The sequence below is a fragment of the Emys orbicularis genome, chromosome 8 (genome assembly GCF_028017835.1).
Source record: "Emys orbicularis isolate rEmyOrb1 chromosome 8, rEmyOrb1.hap1, whole genome shotgun sequence".
In the NCBI taxonomy this organism is placed as follows: domain Eukaryota; kingdom Metazoa; phylum Chordata; order Testudines; family Emydidae; genus Emys; species Emys orbicularis.
The window spans coordinates 38742721-38763987 of NC_088690.1; the positions used below are offsets into that span (position 1 = coordinate 38742721).

The 21267-nt window shown below is 39.8% G+C and overlaps 1 protein-coding gene across 6 annotated transcripts in view; it reads right to left on the bottom strand.

Annotated features, from left to right (window-relative positions):
• Positions 1 to 20385, bottom strand: part of FRRS1 (ferric chelate reductase 1) — a 29106-nt gene extending 8721 nt beyond the window's left edge. The window contains exons 1-13 of one of the 6 annotated variants that reach the window (XM_065409721.1): positions 20309 to 20338; positions 19388 to 19495; positions 12522 to 12817; positions 11581 to 11724; positions 9489 to 9684; positions 9046 to 9182; positions 8406 to 8500; positions 7103 to 7253; positions 5373 to 5552; positions 3680 to 3778; positions 2574 to 2721; positions 1857 to 1973; positions 70 to 182 (exon numbers count right to left, since the gene is read on the bottom strand). In XM_065409721.1, the coding sequence (XP_065265793.1) occupies positions 70 to 182; positions 1857 to 1973; positions 2574 to 2721; positions 3680 to 3778; positions 5373 to 5552; positions 7103 to 7253; positions 8406 to 8500; positions 9046 to 9182; positions 9489 to 9684; positions 11581 to 11598 (1254 nt within the window). In that variant the 5' untranslated portion in view covers positions 11599 to 11724; positions 12522 to 12817; positions 19388 to 19495; positions 20309 to 20338. Of the gene's footprint in view, positions 1 to 69; positions 183 to 1856; positions 1974 to 2573; positions 2722 to 3679; positions 3779 to 5372; positions 5553 to 7102; positions 7254 to 8405; positions 8501 to 9045; positions 9183 to 9488; positions 9685 to 11580; positions 11725 to 12521; positions 12818 to 18626; positions 18769 to 19387; positions 19496 to 20308 lie in introns of all 6 variants that reach the window. The other 5 variants (XM_065409724.1, XM_065409719.1, XM_065409720.1 and 2 more) reach the window with 5 other exon arrangements.
• Between the last annotated feature and the right edge of the window lie 882 nt (positions 20386 to 21267).

Genomic DNA, 21267 nt, shown 5'->3' on the forward strand with positions numbered 1-21267 from the left:
GTGTTTTATTCTATTTGTAATAAGATTAATACATACAGCTAAACTTTTATGTAGAGTTTTTTTGCCCACCTGGAACCAAATCTCCTTCTGAAACAACGAATGAGGCCAAACTGGTTTGAAGAATCTGGCAACAATAACACCAATACTAACTGTAGTCATCCATGCAACAAACATTAATGAAGCTGAAGGAGAAAATATTCACATGTGAAAATTTGGTTATAACACTGGATATGAACACAATTGACCAAATATTGCAGGGGACAAGCTTCAAAATGTAACTTTAGAAGAACATAAGAGTAGAGGGTCAAATCCTTCTGGTACTTGGTTCAAAAATGCCTCACACATTGGTGTACTCTTGCTATGTTATATATCTATTTTTGAGCGGAGACCAGTCAATAATAGGACTAATCTGTATGGATAGCACTGTAGAGAGATCGGTGCCAGGTCAGGGAAAGCACATGCATGAAGATATAGATTTCACTTCCAAACCAGAGGGCAGTCTATTGCTGCCTCCATGAGCCGGTTCACTGTGCAATAGCACAAGTCAAAACAGAGGCAGTAATGAGCAGCCTGTGCTTCATCTGCTGACCACAGGTTTTTTGGTGAGCAACTACACAGAGAATTTTTGAGTTAGATTTTAGTATCAAAAGTTTAACGGGTTAATTCAAAACAGGTCTTTCTTTGACAGAAAGTAGAATTTTCATTCAGCTCTTTATGGACCTGTTTCAAAACCAATTAATGTGAACGGAAAGACTCCCATTAACTTCAATGGGCTTTGGCTCAGGCTCCAAACCACCACCTAATGAGTGTCTCATGGTTAAGGCTGCGTGTCTGTCACGGAGGTCATGGAACTCATGGATTCCGTGACTTTCCGTGACCTCCATGACTTCTGCAGCTGAGCCAGGCAGTCCCTGGGTCAGCAGCAGTTTGGGTGTGTGGGAGGGAGCTCGGGCAGGGGTTTGGGGTACGGGGTGGCGCTTACCTGGGGGGGCTCCCTCTGGCATGTCCCTGCAGCTCCTAGGTGGAGGAGCCAAGGGGCTCCATGCGCTGCCCACACCCACAGGTGTGGTCTCCCCAGCTCCCATTGGCTGCGGTTCCCAGCCAATGGGAGCTGGTGCTTGTGGCAGGAGCAGCACATGGAGCCCCCCTGGCCACCCCTCCCCCTAGGAGCTGCGAGGACATGCTGGTTGGAGCCAGGTAGGGAGCCTGCCAGCCCCACCAACTCTCCCCCGCACAGAAGGGGTCCCAGGCCACACACCACACCTGCGGTGGTCTCGGACCACCACCATCCCCAGCACCACCAGCCTCCCAGCCCAAAGTTTTAGTTAAAGGTATATAGTAAAAGTCATGGACAGGTCACAGGCCATGAATTTTTGTTTACTGCTTGTGACCTGTCCATGAGTTTTACTAAAAATATCTATGACTAAAATGTAGCCTTACTCATGATACACATTTACTTTACATAGTATTGGAAAAAGGGAACTTCAAAATAGAGATGCAATTCTAAATTTAGACTGCCAAGTCCTAAAAATAAGACGACAAAATTCCTTTAAAACAAGGGAGCTAGTAATATGCTTGACAAATGAGTAAAACAAGTTCCTCTCTCTGGATGAGTAGAATCCTGCAAAACCATGTTACAGTTTGTCAGGTTTTTTTAAAATTAAGAAAAAAAAGTTTCCCTACTTTCCCCCCTAGTTTTCCAAACCAGCTCTTATATCAGGGGAAGCAGATACCCCAGTGGACTGACACCACAGGAAATAGCCTCTTTACAAAATTTTCATCCTTCTTTCTGCAATCAACAGTAGCTTCTTCAGCACTGGGCAAATCTAGTATTTGCTGTTAGAACTGTAACTTGCCATGGAGTTTAAGAAGAAGTGGAGAGCGGGATCCCCCTACATCCTTTGGAGAGTCTGTGACATTGTACATTCCATTGGTGATCAGAGGCTGACGATGATGTTTGTGAATTAGACCTCCTATGCAAAGATACAGAGTAGTTTATAGATAGTTAATGAAAGTTGCTGTGCTTGTATCCCTTCCCCTCCTATCCTTAGTTTACAATTCAGTGAGCACCATGTGTTGTAGGGGGATGGCGATTGTGTTTGTAAATTTCACCTCTGCAGATTCTGACTGGAATCTTTTGGATTAAACTCCACCCGCCCCCCAAGATTTTTTCAAAAAAATATAAACATGCATAATCTACCTAAAGAAAAGAGATCACTCTCTATTAGATCTATAGGGTTTTGAAGAACATCTTGTACACAATGCTATTTATTTCCATTTTAGTTTAATCCCTATTAAAAATTGTATAGGATTCTCTCTCAAGAATACTACTCCAAGCACCAGATAGTTATGGAACACATTTATATTAAGAGCAAACCAGATTTTTGTTACATTTCCAGAGATGAGCCAGAGCTCATCACATTAAGGTCATGTTCACTGGTTACATGTGAAACTTGAGACAGAAGTCAGATTACTTCTCATGTTTATTTTTAATACACCTTATAGGGGATAGTCCTTGTTTAGCATGGTTTGAGAAATGTGAATATTTAACCCATATCTTCAATCAGACTTACCCTCACTCGCCTCCCCATCTGCCAGAAATATATAATAATTAGCATCTAGATTAAACCTCCCTTTATAAGCAGGAAGACGAAGGTTTCTTCTGAAAGAGCACTGAACAAGTCCGTCAGCCACCCTCCATGAGATATCTTCAAGGCCATTCTATGAAACATACAATGAACATTTAATACTCGTTGTGTGGGGTCTTTCAAACTTGAAAACACATTTACTCCACTCCTTCCTCAAGGCCAGTGATTTTGGCCTGGCTCTACTTGACCAATGTTGGACAATGAGCCAATGTTCACTATCTCTTAATAGCCCATATCATAAAAAGAGTTAGCTGCACCAGCATAGTCAGCGATGCCAGCAAGAATCTGAGAGTTCTCTTGGTGTGGTAGGCTTCTAGGCAACAGCTGCAGGGACATGCTTTCACACACTACATTTTAGGGCATGGTCTTCAAAATGGTGACTAACAAAGTTGTGTCTTACACGGGTGTATTTACAGAAAGCTATTTTAAAAAGACAATAGATGCACAGGAGCACTGTGAGGTTAAATTACTTGCTCAAGGTCACACAGAGGGCATAAGGGTAAAGACAGAGTGCTTCCCTGGATAACAGAATCAGGAAGTTTGCATTGTATTACCCATTTGTCTGCCATCTCAGCATGACCTTGAGCAAGTCACTTCCCTCCTACCATTTTTACTCTCAGTTAACCTTTTGTAGAGTCACTGCAGGGCTCTTGAAAAATCACTTACACTGTGGAGTTCCATCAGCAATGGTAGGAGATTTTTAGAAAGTTTCCCTAGCATAGACTGGGCAATAACAGACAACTACCTCACAGGTTGTTCAAATAGAAGTAATAAAGAAGCCAGCAACAGATCTGGGTCTCGACATGTCTTATGCATCAGAAATAAGCACCTTCTATGTGAGGTGGGTCAGTGAGTCCAGAAAGGGAAAAATCCTGGGGTCTTTATCATAAGATGGCTACTTATAGAACTACTGCCTTACTAGCTTCATTCAAAGCTATTGGATTTAAAAAAAAAAGAAGACTACATCAGTGAAATATTGACAAATTAGAACCCAGCTGCATGCAAAGTGTCTTAACTGTCACACACCATACCTCTGAGTCCAACACAGGAGGAATTCGCCCACTAAGATAGGCCGTGTTTACATTAATACGGTGATCTTCATTAATACACAGATATGCATCATCGTCACCCTGAAAATAAAAGCATTTTCCCCCAATTTAGATAGTAATTATAGGCAAAGCTATATGCAGATGAATGGTTTAGTCCAAGCTCTCCTTTCCACCTGCACTATACCCGGAGTAACTTCATTGCCATTACAGCAAGTTTACAATGGTGCAACTAAACTGAGAGTATAGCCTGAAGTATTGTAAGAGTTGAAAGTTTGAACTTTCAAAATCAAATGGAAAAACTACTTTTTTGAATGACATTGGCTAGAAATATACAAGGTATTAAAAGTTATTTAATTGCACGCTATATGCCAATACCAATCTTTGCATTGTTAAGTTGAAGAAGATAATGTTATAGTTAAAAAGTTTACTCCAACACAATACACCCTACACTGTAAGATATAGTGCTTGAAATGATAAAGGCTTACCACCAGGGGTCAATGGTACATGTACTTTTAAAAGTATTTATGCAGTGAGCACCAGGATAGTCTGTAAAATGGTTTGATCCTGGTATCTGACAGCCCATTGACAGTGTTTTGGGGATGCTAAAAGTGTTTTCATCTAGACCTTTTGAACATCAGTGCCAAAAAGGGGTGGCATTTTAATTCACCCATGAAAGCTTATGCTCCAATACATCTGTTAGTCAATAAGGTGCCACAGGACTCTGTCGCTTTTTACAGATCCAGACTAACACGGCTACCCCTCGGATACTTGTTTATAAATAAAATTACTCTATTACTTTTTCTACAAAGTATCCCCATCCACATCGCCAGAGTCACAAATACTTCTAGGAGTATTAATAAATACCTCTGATTATTTAAGCTAAATAGATCAATTTACATTATCAAATTATGTGATTAAAACTGGAATTAACTGTTGAGGTCAAAGAAGAGAATGTTATTTCTTCCTATATTTGTAGAGTGAAGAACTACTTTTTCTTGTGACAATGGACACATAGAAATGCTTTAAGAATGTTACTCTGTTCAGTAAGGAAGTTAGATATACAGACTAGTGCATAATACTCTTGCACATTGTAACTCTCTTCAGCCATAAGAATCTCCAAAGGGCTTTCGGGAATGACTGCATCCACCCCTGAACTGCATACTTATTTTGGACAGAAACCACAGTGAACATACAGAGCACCTTACAGAGATTCCTTTTAGGATAGGCAGTGGAGACCACCACCTCTAACTGCAACTACCCAGGAATTTAGTTATGCCACAACATAACTGTCTGGAATTTGACCAAGACAGAAGGCAAGTTCTCATTCTTTCAGAGAGTGCCAGAGGATCTTAAATGCAACTGTTTAGTCCGGGACTACATTTTTCTATCCATACCTGTAAGAGGCCACCTCCATCCAGCAGTGCTCTCGAGCACCACATGGGAGTAATTATTAGTGGGGGAAGTCCCACTATCACCTTTTCAGTTTCTCGTGAAGGGTTCTCATCTGACTACTACTCAGGCTCAGGTCTATTTAACTTATAAAATCTGATGGACATGCAGCTGAGAATGGTGGGGCTACACCAGTCTTCATCCTCAATTTCTTGACTAAGAATAAATTATGTATTTTGTTGTGCTACTTAGATGGCATAGGAAATACTGTAAAAGGGATACTCACCATCCACTGGTCATGAGATAATGCAAAGGCTATATATCCTTCACTAGGACCACTCATTTCAATAAGTACTGAGTGGTTATTTTGTTTGAAGGACAGAAAGAAACAATAGGCAGCCCCAGGATCACATTTTGGAGGATTCCTTATGCAGAACTTTGTACTTCCACAGCCGGAGGCATTAAACTGGACGGACAAGTAGAAAATTAAGTTAACAAACAAGCTGGTCATTCTCCACCCCACCCCACCCACAACTAAAATTACTATAGTCCCAACTAATATAGAAGTGAAGATCTACACAGAAAATGCATAAAGAAACCCCCCTTCTCCCCCACCCCACATAGCCAATAATTACTAACCAGGATTAGAATTCACTGTCATGGTAGTTATTAAATTGTGAGCTTTGAATTCACCAATCAGTTTAAATGAAAGAGTTCGACATCATAGTGGTAACAAGGCTATAATTTGGAAGTGTAATACAATCCCCTCCTGTTCAAGGACATTTCTTCTGTTTAATAAAATAAGTTATAATTAACTCAAGTAAAAAGTTTCTATATACTTTTCAGACTTCCTGGTGTCTCACTTTCCCTAGACTATTCCAAGTCATTAACAGCCCCATAGTGCTTAAATTATTAGAAAGATGCTCCTGTGGACTCTTACAAACCTGAAATAACACATTCTGGGGAGAGAAAAAAGTGTCTATTTTTTCCTGAATGGTTGGTTAAAAACCCACCAAGAAAAGTTAAGCTGCACAAATGCCCAATACATAGCATGGGGGGGAGGGATAGCTCAGTGGTTTGAGCATTGGCTTGCTAGACCCAGGGTTGTGAGTTCAATCCTTGAGGGGGCCACTTAGGGATCTGGGGCAAAATCTGTACTTGGTCCTGCTAGTGAAGGCAGGGGCTGGACTCTATGACCTTTCAGGGTCCCTTCCAGCTCTATGAGATAGGTATATCTCCATATATTTAACTTTAGGAGTACTTTAAATACAACAAATTCAGAACAAGCATGTTCAAGATAGCAGTAAGTGGAAAAGATGTCATATTGCTAAGCCTGGTCATGTTAAATGAGAATACTATGGCCCAACTTTAACTAGAACTTCAAGAACCAGTAATGGAAGTCCAAACAAAGACAAACCCATGTGAACAAGCAATTATAAATTAAGCCTACCCACTCATATATAGAAATAATCTACTTTGTTCCTGCCCACCCACACCCTCATTTTATTAAACTTGAATTTTATTTATACAGAACCACAGGTCAGCATGGCTCTTTATACATAAAGCATGACATGACTCCCCAGATGAGCTTAGGTATTTGTCTTTTTCACCATCTTACTAAATGGTGCTTGAACTGAGTTTCCTTCCCCCACTCCTTTTCTCTCAACATCTCAATAGTTAATAATCTCATAGACACACATGGTGGGTGAGGTAATATCTTGTATTGGACCAACTTCTGTTGGCGAGAAAGACAAGTTGAGACAAAGAGAGAGAATTGGTCCAATAAAAGATATTACCTCACCCACCTTGTGTCTCTAATATCCTGGGACTAACCTGGCTACAACAACACTGCATACAATAATCTGATAGGTCATTTCCCATCTTCCACCTTCTGTCAACACAGTGGCTAAGAAAGCCGTAACTGCAGCCCTACTTGGGAAAAACTCCTATTGAAGCCAGGCATAAGAACTGAATAAAGGTTGCAGAATTTAGTTCATAATAGAGAAATATACCCACTGATTTTGTTAGATGGAAAACTGGCTGTGAAGTTGGTAGAGTCTCTGGTGTAATACTTGTAGGTGTCGTCAAAGGTGGTGCATTAGGTTGGGAAATGACGGGACCAGGAATCTTCACCCAAAAGATTTTATATTTCTTTACAACTGTGGCTCTGAAGGGCAGGGAGGAAACCACACAAAAATTCAGTACTGTGAGGGGTGTGCAAGTACTAAATGAATTACTAAATCATGCTTTACAAAAAAGGAGGGAGAAACTCCTTTATTTAGCTGGCCAAAAAGAAACATACTTGTCATATTGTGTCATACAACTAATCTCTCCAAACTTGGCATCTACACAGGCACCTGATGGGTTTTTTGGGGGATGAGGGAGAACCCTCCAGCCAGAAGGATCCACCACACAGCAGATCAAGCTTCAGAAATGGATTCAAGGCAGTCACTTCTCAGCTGCCTGCTGCATAACTTGCAGCATCACAGAAGGGTGGCATTTAATTTCTATTTCAAAACATATGAGTGTCACTGCTCATACCATACATTCTGGGTCCAAAATGTAAAGCCATATAACGGTAGAACACATGTGCAATTTTGGTTAGGAATTAAACTAAAATTTCCACATCAAAAAAATATTTCTATCACTACATTTGTAAATCACCCCTTGCCAAGTAGTAGGCCATTGTCAGCCAGTAACATGCCTTGCAACTTCCCCACTTCAGAAGAGGAGAGAAAGTTGATAATTTTCTTTTTTTTAAACCCTCCTTCAGGATTGTAATTTTATTTGGGAAATGCACAAAAAAGATCTTCTGCCTTGATATTCTCTTCCACAAGGTTCTGTATTAAGATTGCTTCTTGTTTTTATTGTCCTTCCAGATGCAGTAATTGAGCACAGAAGCCAAAAGTTAACCAAGCTAAATAAGAGGACATCAAACATGCTGCTTTCTTGTTGACATGGTACCAGGTGACGGTTGTAGCTGTTGCTGCACCACTAGTGAGTAGGAGATCAACCAACCCTCATCTTATTTTGTGAGCTCCAAACAATATGGAGTCCATGCCCAGTTTAATGCCAGCTGCCCTGCATACAGCCCAAGTGGAACCATTGACTCTTCATTGAAACCTCCCAGCTCCTTCCATAGGCAGCAGAGCCAGTTCTTGAGCAGGAGTTGGTGTGGGCAGAAAAGGGAGGAAGCTAACAAACAGTTTCCCCCAGAGACATTTCCTGGGTGCTAATCAATATTTATGACAGATAGAACACTATATATTCACCTACTTTGGATTTCTAATAAAGGATCTCCAATATTGTGTTTACTTACAGAAATTGTACATGTTCTGGTGCATCTGTAGGAGCAATCCAATAAGCCTCTACATGGGTCTTTTTTGATTTACTTGTGTGACTGACAGCAGAATTCTGAAACAGATATATCCAGAATCAGAGAGAACCTGCACATAGGAGTCATATAGCAACCCTCCTATAGTTATTCTACAAGGCAACACAATGGTGCACCAGAGATGCAGTTAAACTGAGTCCTGAACAAGCCCACAGACCCACCCCACCTTCCATTGATTTCAATGGAAAGCCTCCATACTGACTTTAGTGGGAAATCAGTTGGGTCCTATGAAAGGGAATCAGTTATAACCTGGCTGTGGCAATTATCAATGTCTGCAATATATGCTGTATGGAGTGCTGTGTGTTCTACTTAATATTAACACACTAAGAGGTATAGTCTACTTGCTGTGTGCAGAGACAGTTGGCACTAACCATTTCACATTAGTGGAAGCTGGAGGCTTTGGCCGGAGCAAAGTGCAGAGAGCCACACCTCCATCTGCAAGTCACTGCCCAACTGTGTTGAGCCGCCTGCCTAAACAGCTTAGGCCATGTCTACACTGGGGATTTTAGCTATTGGTGTAGCTACACCAATGCATCTTAGTTCCTGTTTGAAGCACATATCATACCTTTACAAGTCCACATGTCAGGAGCTGAGAAATCCTTTCTTCAGCTAGCATAAAAGAGCCAACTGCAGGGCCTGCCAAGTTCTCTGCATTCCGGGCTTGTATGAAAAATCCTTCAAAAACTGGACCAGATAAATTAACTAAAATAAGGAGGCGGGGGAAAGGTAAGATGTTTCCAATGTAATCTGTAAAAGTGGAAGTGAACAAATATGCTTCCCCTGCCCCCTGAACCCCATGCCTTAGCAATGACCACTGTTTAACATTATTTTAGAGGTTAACTGTACTGACTTGGATGAACACTCATGAGCATCACCAGGACATTTCAACTTTCTCAGGATGGGGCTGTCTATGGTTCCTTGAACCAGGTAACCAAAAGGTGAGTGAGACAAGACAAAGCACTTTCTTTGACCACCGTACTTTACCACAACTGCAATGCTGGACAATACCTTTTATATGGTCCCCTGGTCTAAATTTGGTCTCATTCACTGATATAGTGTGCTCAGGTGATGGCTGTGGAGAATGTTCATGGCGAGGCATCATACTACTGCAGGCCTCTCTTACTTTTCCATTTGGATAACCAGCCGCAGGAACAGAAAGAAAGGCAAATATCCAAAGAGTGAAAGCCAGTACAGGAGGCTCCATCTGAATAAGTTAAAGTCACACATTATTAACCAACACTGTAAATGCTATGCTGTTTATAGAGTAGGAAGACTAATGTTGTCTTTAGTAGACATGATTAAATTTAAAAAAAAAATAGGTTTGCAAACAAGCAAAGGCACCAGGTTCAAGAATCATAGCAAACTGGAGTATCCAGACAATTGCCAGGCATTCATGAGATTGTTTATAGACACCAAGCATTTAACAAAATTTTAGTATGAATGATTATTTGTTCAAGAACTCCTGTGGTTGTGGCAGATCATCCAGTCATGTGGTACTGTTTGTCCTCTCTGACCAGATTTGTGTTGTGGACAGGCTACCATTTAAAGCAAGGTCTATGTTTATTTTCCTCCTTTTAAAATAGCCCTTTCACAACTTTCAGAAGAGTTTTTTCTGCCTTCCTGCTGATATTTATGGGTCTTCTCAACAGTGGAGAGAAGATAGGACCATGAGCAATAGCCCCCAAACATGTGTGGGCTCATCCTTTGCTTCTTCTATATTCATATACTTGAAATGAGTATACTTGGCACTTATTACACGGTACAGGACACTCCTCACTTTCCTTTTCGATTTTCAAAATGCTTCACAAAACACTAACATTCTCACATATGTAAATATCATCCCTGTTTTACAGATGAGGAAACAGAGGGAGAGAGATTATGTGACATGATCAAGGCTGCAAAGAATCTGCATCCTAGGAGTATAACTCAGGAATTCCTGCTTTCCAGTCTCGTGCTCAGCCCATGCTACAATCTTCAGTTGCATTCTTCAGTCAGTCCTAGAAAAGATAAGTCAGCCTCAAGCAGGGACTGGACTCAAAACCCTCCCTACATGGCATTACACCCTTTCTCATCTGACCACTCCAGTCAGATGAAGCCCACCAGTTACATGGGACATATGCAGCTTCAAAATCAACCTAATAAAATACAAATGCAAAGGATCATAGTATTGAGGAACAACAAAGCCTATGACAAGTCCAGATGTTTATTAATCAGAGTGACAAAGAAGTCCAAATCTACATCATGCAGTACTGATGGTGAACCAGTCACATAGTATATATTTATTCCTTTTTACATGACTAAAGATTCGCCAGTGACAAGATCTTCCCCAGTGATTACAATGGCCAAGTAGTGGAAAACATTTCTTTAAAGTCAGATGAAACAAACTATTACTGTGACATCCTAAAAAAATCAAGCTACTGTTTCAAAGTACAAAGTTCTGACTAGAACTAAACTCTGATCTTATGCTCTAGTAAAATATTTGTCTGTTTATTAGTTTGGGGGGGGGGGGGGAAACCTGTATCTCTATTAGCTACAAACAGGTTTTCCCAAAGCACTCCCCCATGGAATTTGAACAGAGTAGTTCTGGACTTTTTTTCCCCACCTTTCATCATGAGAAACAAATATTGATGCAAAGAACCATGATCTATTAGGACTGAAGATCATGACGAAGGGCAATGTAGATCTCACAGCAGAGGTTTAAAAGAAGGAAAATTTACTTTGTTCTGCCATACTCCCCATTGTGGCAGAAAGAAAGGTAGGTCTGGGTTTTTAATGTTACATTTATGTACAGTCGGATCTTTGATGGGGTTGCTATTCTGCATGTTAAGCAGAACATTGTAAATAAAGTTTTCAATTATTATGAGGAAATTGTTCAAAATAAGAATACATTTGATACTGATTTTGCCTCATCCTCGTGTTTCCTTGCATTATGGTACTGTTACATGAACATTATTTGTATACACAACAATACGTTCTGTACTTACAGGTATAAGGTAGACATTTGATATTATGCACAATATTGTTCCAAGACAGATGCTGAGGGTGGCAGCATTATTTCAGGGTGTACTCATTAAATGGTATCTGGGGTTTTGACATGTACCTGGTGCATCTTTACCATATGATGAAAAGAACTTGTTTCTATTATGGTCAAACAAAATGGTAAGAAAGACTCTTGAAATCTTCACCCTCACTGAGGCATCAAGGTTGAAAGCAGATTACCAGAGAGTAGAGTGCCCCCGTTCAACTGTGTAGGAGAGACATACCCAAGTCAGAAGTATACGAATGTGAGGTCCAAAGATCTGCTTTCTGGGGAAGTACAGTCTATTTTACACAAATAGATCAGAAAAACTGAGTTATGTGCTTAGGAAGCTTACTATGGATGTAAAGATAACACAGGCACAGCACCATTTCTCAGATAACATGAGCCCTGCCCTCTGATAAAAGAGAAACCAGAAAGGCTACAAGGCCAGAGTAACCATTAGAACAGGGGTTCTCAAACTTCATTGCACCACGACCCCCTTCAGACAACAAAAGTTATTACATGACCCCAGGAGTGGGGACTGAAGCCTGAGCCCGGGGGGGGGGGGGGGGAGGGGGGGTGGCCCAAAGACAAAGCCCAGGGCTGAAACCGAAGCCCAAGTACTGCCACCCAGAGCTGAGGCCCCTGGGCTTTGACCCCAGGGGGTGAGACTTCGGCTTCAGCTCTAGGCCCTAGCAAGTCTAAGACCAGCCCTGGCGACCCCATTAAAACAGGGTCACAACCCACTTTGGGGTCCTGACCCACAGTTTGAGAACTGCTGCTCTAGAAGCATGTAATATTAGCTCTTTTCCCAGAGTGCTGGATGCAATTGTACAAAACAATGCAGGATTTGTGCTTCTACATACAGCAAACAGCTCTTATGTTCAGTAAATTTGAGAAAAATCCAGGTCTTCAGAATGATTATACTCCAGGGACGACGACTACTACAACAACCCTAAAAACAAAACCATTGTTTTCCCTAAGAATATTGAGACACAAGACAGGCTAGTATACAAACTCACTGTGTCATCGATTACTTCTAGAGAGCTGCTTTCCAAGCTTATTGCAGATGACAAATTAAAATGAATTTGGTGAGCTCCTCCTAGTCCCCATTCGAGCACGTCTCAAAAATCCGTCACAATTCTCAATCACCACCAGAGTTCTGCGCTGGAGAGGCAGAGGAGCACATAGAGGATATAGTATGCAAGAACTAAGTTGCACTGGATTTTTGGTGTAAAGAAAGTTTGCATAGTCCTTGTTGAGATCACTGTATGATGGCTCAAGTCACTGCAACTTTTCCCCTCACTGGCATGAGCTCCTAGTAACAGAAGGTATAACAAGCTTCAACATGTTGACAGTTGCCAAGAGATAAGACTTGTATGTGATAAGGCGATAACAAAACAATGTTTAGGGTTCCAGTTTAAATAGTAGAGGATGTGGTACAGATTTTTTTTTTTTTTTTTTTTTTTTTTTTTTTTTTTTTAAGAGAAGCCAAGGTTATTCTTCTGCAAACTGAATTGGTAACAATGCTACTTTTTCCCATAAAGATAAAAATGGCTTTGCAGAGGGGAGAGAAGAGGGAGATGTGAAACAATTGTTATGCTGAACAGTAATTTAAAACGGGAGATGGGGTGGGGAGACATTTACACAGGAATAAGTGAGTTTCTGCTAGGTATCCCAATTTTTCTACTAACATTTATTTGTCCTCAAAAAACAAAAACAAAAACAGCTAAGTTTCCTAAGAAAGTCCCTTACTTTCTTTGAGTTAAGATTCTTTCACAGCATAACATTTTTCTCAGGGTTCTTCTCCCAGTAACAGGAAGTTATTCTCTGAAACTCAGTTCCTTCTAGTACATGTATATACAGCAGTATTTTGATTATTTTGGAGATTCACTTTCTGTGGAATGTCAGAGAGAAGAGGAATTTGGCACTGAAGAGAAGACAATTTTTGTAAGATTTGAGTCCAACCAAATACCTCAGATTCAAAGTTGCCCAAATTCTCTGAAAGTAGTTCAGTGTTTGAAACCCAATCCAAAGCAGAATGTCATGCCAGACACCATTCCACATACACCTCTACCCCAATATAATGCGACCCGATATAACACAAATTCGGATAGAACGCGGTAAAGCAGTGCTCTGGGGGGAGCGGGGCTGCGCACTCCGGTGGATCAAAGCAAGTTCAATATAACACCGTTTCACCTATAACACGGTAAGATTTTTTGGCTCCCCGAGGACAGCGTTATATCGGGGTAGAGGTGTAGTAGTAAACCTAAACACCTTGAAGTTTGGGAATTAAAGTGTAGAGCCAAAGATCAATCTCACCTCCAATCTGTTGCATATCTTACCTTCCTTAAGGGACTAGAAAAACTAGACTAGGAGAGAATATCAAGGAGCTGACTTGCAATAAAGCCTCAGCATAGGTACATTTTGAGACTTGTGACTTGTTTGCCGTTAAGTCCATAGCAGTAATAACTGTGAGACAGAACACTTCACAGCCTTGTGAATATGACACCATTAACCACACATTAACTAAAAGCCATGAAGGAAAAATTGAATTGCTTGGAAAATTGAATATATATCATCAGTAGGTCAGAATGGTATGATATTCAGAGTTTTAAGGGAATTAGCTAATTAACTTACTGAACCAGTAATAATTGCTTCAGAAAAGTCACCATAAACAATGATGGAAATACCATAAGATCTCAATAATTCAAATAATGTGTTGAAATCAAGAGTGGTAAGATAACAAACCCGGTAAATCTGTATCAATCTTTAGTAAAATTATGGAACATTTGTATTCACTCAATACAGCCAAACTCTCTGAACCCTTTCTCATGTAACATCTTAATGGAATCTAGAATAGCTACCCTTCCCTCCATAAAATTAATAGGGCTACTTTTTCCAATAATTACAGTTTTCCAGTCAGTAGCATAGATTTGCTTTATCATCATAGGCAATTTCCAAAACATGAAGTCATTCATGTTATTTGCTAAAAATGAGCAACCATCATAGAAAAAAAAAATAAAACTCTGAACACATTAAGATTATTGCTACACTTGCCCAGTAGGTGAACAAATTCAAATGTCATAGTCTGTCCAAAAGCTATTAAAGTTGCAATAAGTGTATACACAATATACTGTAGCGCTTAAGAGATTTATTTTTCCAGGGTAACAGTGAGATATACTTACATTAAGGAAAGGAAGAAAATTAGGAAGGAAAAAAAAAAAAAAAAAAAAAAAAAAAACCACAACCAACACCACACTGTTCCTAATCACGGTGCTTTGAAAACACACCAGAAAAATTAGACTTCATGTGCATCCCATTTTTTGATCAGGCTCTTCTGGGGTAAAAATGCACATAGATCACATTTGAGTTATTTTGTTTGAATACCGCATTTTGTTGTTTATTTTTATAATTCACCATGAAAGGGAAGAGGACTTTCAAAAATTTTAAACACGCCTCCTTTCCCCCAACCTGTATTGAATAATTTGGAAGTGATTTGGCAGCTATAAATGTCTTATAATAAAATGAAAAATAGGATTTAGTTAGATTTTTCTCTCCCAATAGTATGGCTTATTAAATTATTTCCAGCTCAAAAGCAGTGAATTGATTTTTGTCAGCTGATCTCCTAAGGAAAGCTCAATCAGAAGGTCACATTCAATCCAAGACTCTAGATAAGATTTAGTAGCATTTAACTGGGAAAAGACTAGCCCTTAAGCCACACTACAAATAAAACTGAAGGCTACCCACAGCTGGTGCCATACGTGAAAAATCCATAGTGACCTTTTAACAGGAACACACCCATTAGAAGACAGCAGTACTGGATAACTAATATTCTCTAGCGTTTATATTAACTTTAGAGCCATCTATATACAGTTTGAAATGGAAAAACCATCATTGAGTTTAAGGTTTTGTTCACAAGTTAACCAAACTGCACCATCCAACAACAAACTGCAGTAAATCACGAGAAGAAAGTCAAGCTGTTTTATCCTAGCTTTTTTACAGTCCAGAAGTATTTTCAGAGTCCAGAAGTATTTTCTTATGACCTTATGACATGGTTGTCCTATATGGTGTGAGCACTGGCAGACCTTAATGTCAGCAGATTGTTAGTTACAGTTAATCATATTATAACTATGTATTCTAGCACAGTAGATTATCAAACTGTTACAGGATTTATATCTTTATTTACAGTGGTTACTTGGGAAATGCTTCAGAACATGCCAGTTAGAGGGGGGCTTTTGTATGTTCATTATGTACTTTGTAACTCATTTCTATGCAATACACTACTCCTTTTCCACGCTCTCATTAGAGAGAATTGGTAATCCACTAGCTTCAAAATATACTGATCTAAATAAACCCCCACTTGCAGAAGTGTTATACAACAATGCTTCAAACACTGAGCTATAAAAAGTACTGAATCCGGAACTTTCCACAGAGTCTGAAAGCCTTCTAATTATGCAATGTTCAGTAGATCATGATATTTGACAGTGCCTACTTCCTGTCTCTGCGCCCAATCCTAATTCAGGAGGGACTGACTCTCTCTGGAAATGAATATAGCTTAGTTTCCAGGTCCATTTCATCCTTCACTTCTCCATGATCAGATTAACCCAATTAACAGTTAATGCCAGCTCTGGTGCTAGTATTTGTGGTACAAACACTTGTTTACTTGGAACAGGACTATGACTATAAAACAAGTTTTACAGAGGTCACCTAAACAGCCAAAAGCTGATAGATAACTTGTAATCAGTACTGGCCTGAGCTGGAGTTGAATTGTAATCTTCAGTCTATTCCCCGAGCCATGTGTTACCCAATGCCTTCCATTTTAAGAAGTCTCCCATAGGATAGGCAAGCTACTGAGGGCTCAAGCAGGAGCCTTCTGTGCTAGAGGCACCCAGCCCTGACTCCTGCACTGGGGACAATCCATGCAAATAGGGTAAACATGTTAGTAGGCCAGCAAGGATTGCCTAAAAACCCAAATATTATTCCCAGGAAGCTAGTTATTTCAGAGGTGAGGAACAGATATTTTGGTTCTAAACAGGATCTGGATTTCCAGTCAGGTCTTCTGGGTACCTGCAAGAGACACTCCTGAACAACTGGTGAACTGAAGTCCCTCGCTCTTCAGCTTGTCTGAACTAAGGGGAAACAGCTGTGCTTATTTAGATATGTAATAGAGCAGAGCAAGAGTACCTCTTTACCTGTAACCTCTAACTGATGGAGTTTACAGAGGTCATTTTGACCTCAGAAGAGAGACAGAAGGGTCTGTCCACAAAAGCTGTTATGATCGAGAAGCCAGATTGTTCATAACAGGACCTGCCAACTTAAAGGTTTATCCCCATTTTAAGTACTGAAGTACCTAGCACTGGCTAAGTCCTTTGGAGAGAGATGGAAAATAAGAGATTCTACTTTCATGGACTACAATGACCTTTGGATCAGGCCCTTAGTAGATGTGGGACAGTGAGGACTGAAAGATACAGGATTTGACTTCAGCTATTATCAGGACAATGTATGGTATGAGAATTTTTAGCTTTGGATTTTGTGCAGATCACAAGTTGTAAATAAAACAAACCACAGAAAAGATCGGTTTTTAAAAAATGAAAATGGATTCCTGCTGAATGTGCCCAGCTGTGCCAACATTCCCTCTCCATCCTGCCACACCCAAGCACCATATTGCATTTTTAGAGGGACAATATTTAACATTAATGGGCTAAAAAGATGCACCCGTACCTCACCCCTCACACACATTTTTCTAGAGAACTAAAGGCTGTAAGAAGAGGATTAGAATCCCAGGACCTAATCATTCCTTTTCCCACCTGACATGCGTGTGCACACAAACTACCCCTAGATGAGAGGCCCACACTAGGTAGTCAGGTACCTCTGTAGCACCAGCACTATCCCACCTCCCAGGACATCATGGAGGGTTCTCTGCAAGATAAACAATCTTCAGCTGAAGAGAAAAAGTCAGATGGACGCATGGAGAATTTGCAGAAAAAGCAGCAAAGCCTCAGTCTGTGCTATCTTCCATGCCAAACCCCTACACGTGGGGAAATGTTCATAAAGGGGGCCCTGAAGCAACTGCCAAGGAAGCTCTGAGAGCATGGCCTCATTCAAGCCATACTGCCAGGGATTCAGAGAGGGAAAAGAGCGCCAGTGCATAACCACCGGCCTCTATACCGGAGGCCCTGGCATCCAGCAGGTCCCACAAGCTCCATGAGGTTTTGTGGGCAGGAAGGGGGGGGGGGGGGGGAAACCAACAACTAGTTCCACTGGCGTGATGGCAGAGCTCACCCACCCTTCCCCAAATTGAACAGTCTAGGTTCACACACTCCATCCCAGAGGAATTTCTTCAGAAGAGGGAGACTGAGCATCTGAATTAGAAACTGGGTGCGCTGCTGTTCAGATTCTGCATGCACTTCTGTGCATATCACACTATGCCATGTTTTCACTATTCTCACAAGGCAACAGGGAACAGAGAGCCCTGCTGTCTGAGCTCCACGTCCCTGAGCAATACAAAAAGGAGGGTTGTGGTCACTTCTGATCCCCTGCCAGCTCTAAAGAACAGAGCAGTCACAAAAAGCAGAAGGACAGCGCTGTTTGCATATTCAGGTTAGCAATAAACTCAGCACCCTGTACTAGTAAGTCACTTAGAAGTTGGAACTTTAAGACTGAGAAATAGGAAGACAGATACATATTTCACAATCTGGGTGAAAGAAAAAGTTGTATTTCAAAAATTTATTTTATAATAGAGGAAGGTGGTTATATTTTAGTCCTATCATCCTGAGCAATATAGTATCCCTTTTAAATTAGAAGCTCTCTGTATTCTGTCCACATTCTTTGTTAGCTCGCAAAAGACAAATATACATTTCAGTGCAAGAGCAGGAATAATCAGACCAATTCAAGTCTGAGCAAAGGAAAAATTGGGTCTCATTTGCTGTTTGTAGTGTGGGACATATTACAAAGTTTTTTATTTCAGTTAACATTAAAGCTGCATACATGGAAGATTAAAAGTGTCTTTTTAGGGCAGGTCTACACTACAAGGTTAAGTTGACCTAAGTTATGCAACTTAGGTCGACTTATTACAGTGTCTACACCACGCTGGGTCGATAGGAGAAACTCTCCTGTCGACTTACCTTACGCTTCTCAGTCAACAGGAGAGCAATCTGCGGTCAATTTAGCGGGTGTTCACTAGACCCACTAAATCGACTCCTAGTGGATCGATCGCCGCAGCATCAATCCATGGTTAGTGTAGACATACTCTTAGAGATACAAAAGCTACACAAAAGAGCAAAGTGCATTAGCTTTAAAATAAAGAAACCTGACATTGTCATTTTTAAAGCCTCCCAAGTTCAACCCACAAACATTTCACATATGCATGTATGTAAAATAGTACACCGGTGAACAAGGAGCTAATCTTGCAACTTGTTGCACATTGGCAGACTGCTGTGCTAGTACAGGATCAGAGCTTTTTTTTGTTTTTTTTAAGCACACACGTGTTTTTCTAGTACAAATCAGGAAGCTTCTTTGACAACTTGTTCCTGAAAATGCATTTTTGCCTTGTAATTTCATACAATAATTTCTGGTTATAATACACATTTTGCTTTGTGCCAGGTAAAATTCATATTTTTTAAAAAGAAAGAAAGGGATAATAGCAACTTAAAAAACAAATATAAGCCATACTTCTTTCAGAACATATTCCACTGAACAGGTATAGAAGTGAAAGAGTAGAGAAGAAAGTTCTCTTTTTTCCTTATCCAGTTTACTTTGGTCACTTAATAATACTATGCAAGATTGGGGCTTGCAGCGAACATTTATGCACATGCTTAAAGTTACTACAGGAGTAAAGTTACACACAGGTTTAGAATATGTGCAAGAGGGGAGTCAGCTTTCCCACCTTTGGCTCCAATCCTGCATCCAGTTAATAGGGTCCACTTGTGCAGGTTGAGTTACAAGATCAGGGCCTTTGGATAGTTCCCCCCCCAGGAATAGAGAAGAGAGTTTTCTTTAATAATAATAATAATAATAAAAAAAAAAAAGATACAATTGTAAAACACTTAGAGGCAAATGTATTTTTTTTTAAAGTCAAAATTGTTTCAATATAAAGTAGGCTGAAATTTAGTTTAAACAGTATCTCTGTTACTATTTCAAACTTACAGCAATGAACATGCTTACTAAATAATTAGACCTCTTTGAAGTCTTCCGTGAAAGGCATTGTATAAACATTTTTATTATAAAACACTAAATGCAAAGCATTTTCATTTATTTTATAATGGTTAGAAACATAGCTTTCTCTTTGCACATGTCTTAAGAAATTTAGACTTTAGTATAATATAGAAACAATGCTGGAAGTGTATGGCATTAAAATAGTTAATGCTTTTGAATGAACACAAATTCTGGACTTCCAGAAAAACTTTATATATATAAAGCTTAAAATAAAAAAGTTATATTCTCTGCAGATACCAAATTATAATAATTGACTTTTGCTATACATACCTACAGTTCTCTATAGTACAAGGAACACAGAAACTGAGTCCTCCCCCCCCCCCCATCAACATACATTTTTTAAAAATTCTATTTACAGTTATTACTTTCTAATCACAGGAAAGCAATCATTAACCTTATGCCTGACCTACAGTATCTCAACAGAAGCTCTTGAACCAGACTGTAGGACACTTGTTCTTTACTTGCTACATACACCTTGCTCAACATAAAGCAGTCACTTCTCCCAGTACCACAAACACTCTTAAAACTAGTATTTTGGTAAATGGTTTTCAAAGCATTTTGGCTACCAAGAGAATCTTAACATCACGCTTACCTTATCAAATCATGCAGAATGCTCTAGCTAGACTTCCTGCTTTCTGACAAGTTGTATCATGCTTCAGCAGAGGGGTGGAGCCAAACAGCTTTTTAATCAGAAGGGAACAGGCCCTAGGGAAAGCTCGTTAAAGCAAGCAGGAGGTTAGGAAGAAAGGGAAAAAATAGTAATGCTTTAAATTAACTTTTAGAAATACCTGTCTTAATAAATTGTCATAAACATTTACCACACCACATATAAAGTCTACTTTACTTCCCTTTACCCTAATGAAAAATACATGATATTTTACTCACTCTGGGGGGAAAAACACTCTTCTTAGGCAAATAGGCAAGAAGAATTTTGCCAGGCTGCAACAATTAATGCATATAGTTATGCACACACTTAACTTCACTACTGGATGTAGCCCATTGATTTCAATGGGACCATTCAGAGTAGTAAAGTTAAACAAATGCATGTTTGCAGAATTGAGAACTAAGGCCCAGATCCTCACAGGTATTAATTAGTGCCTAACTCCCATTGAAATCAATCTGAGGATCTGAAAGCTAAAGTCCTAATCATGTAATGAGCTCTAGGCAAGCAGACCTATTTCCATGAATAGCTGTATTAATTTCTGAGGGGCTTTATGTGTGCACATGCCTCTGCCTGCATGTTCATTTTGAGATTGGGTCCTAAAAGATCAAATTCATATTTCATTAATATGTATTTTTCATTTTAATTTTCATTAATAATAAGATGTGTTAAAGCAAATTGCAGGGAAATCTTAAAAAGTTATAGAAGCAGGAGAGCTATATTTGCCTCCAAATGAAAACATTTGAGGATATTTTAGAATAATTTATTGGTGGGGGCACTATTTCTAATAATTGTTAATTTGTAATTAAGGGCATTGTCTTGCTATCATTATATAAGAACTTCCCCCAGTTGCTTCCATTGAAAGGCAAATTAAAATGGTTTGTGTAAAA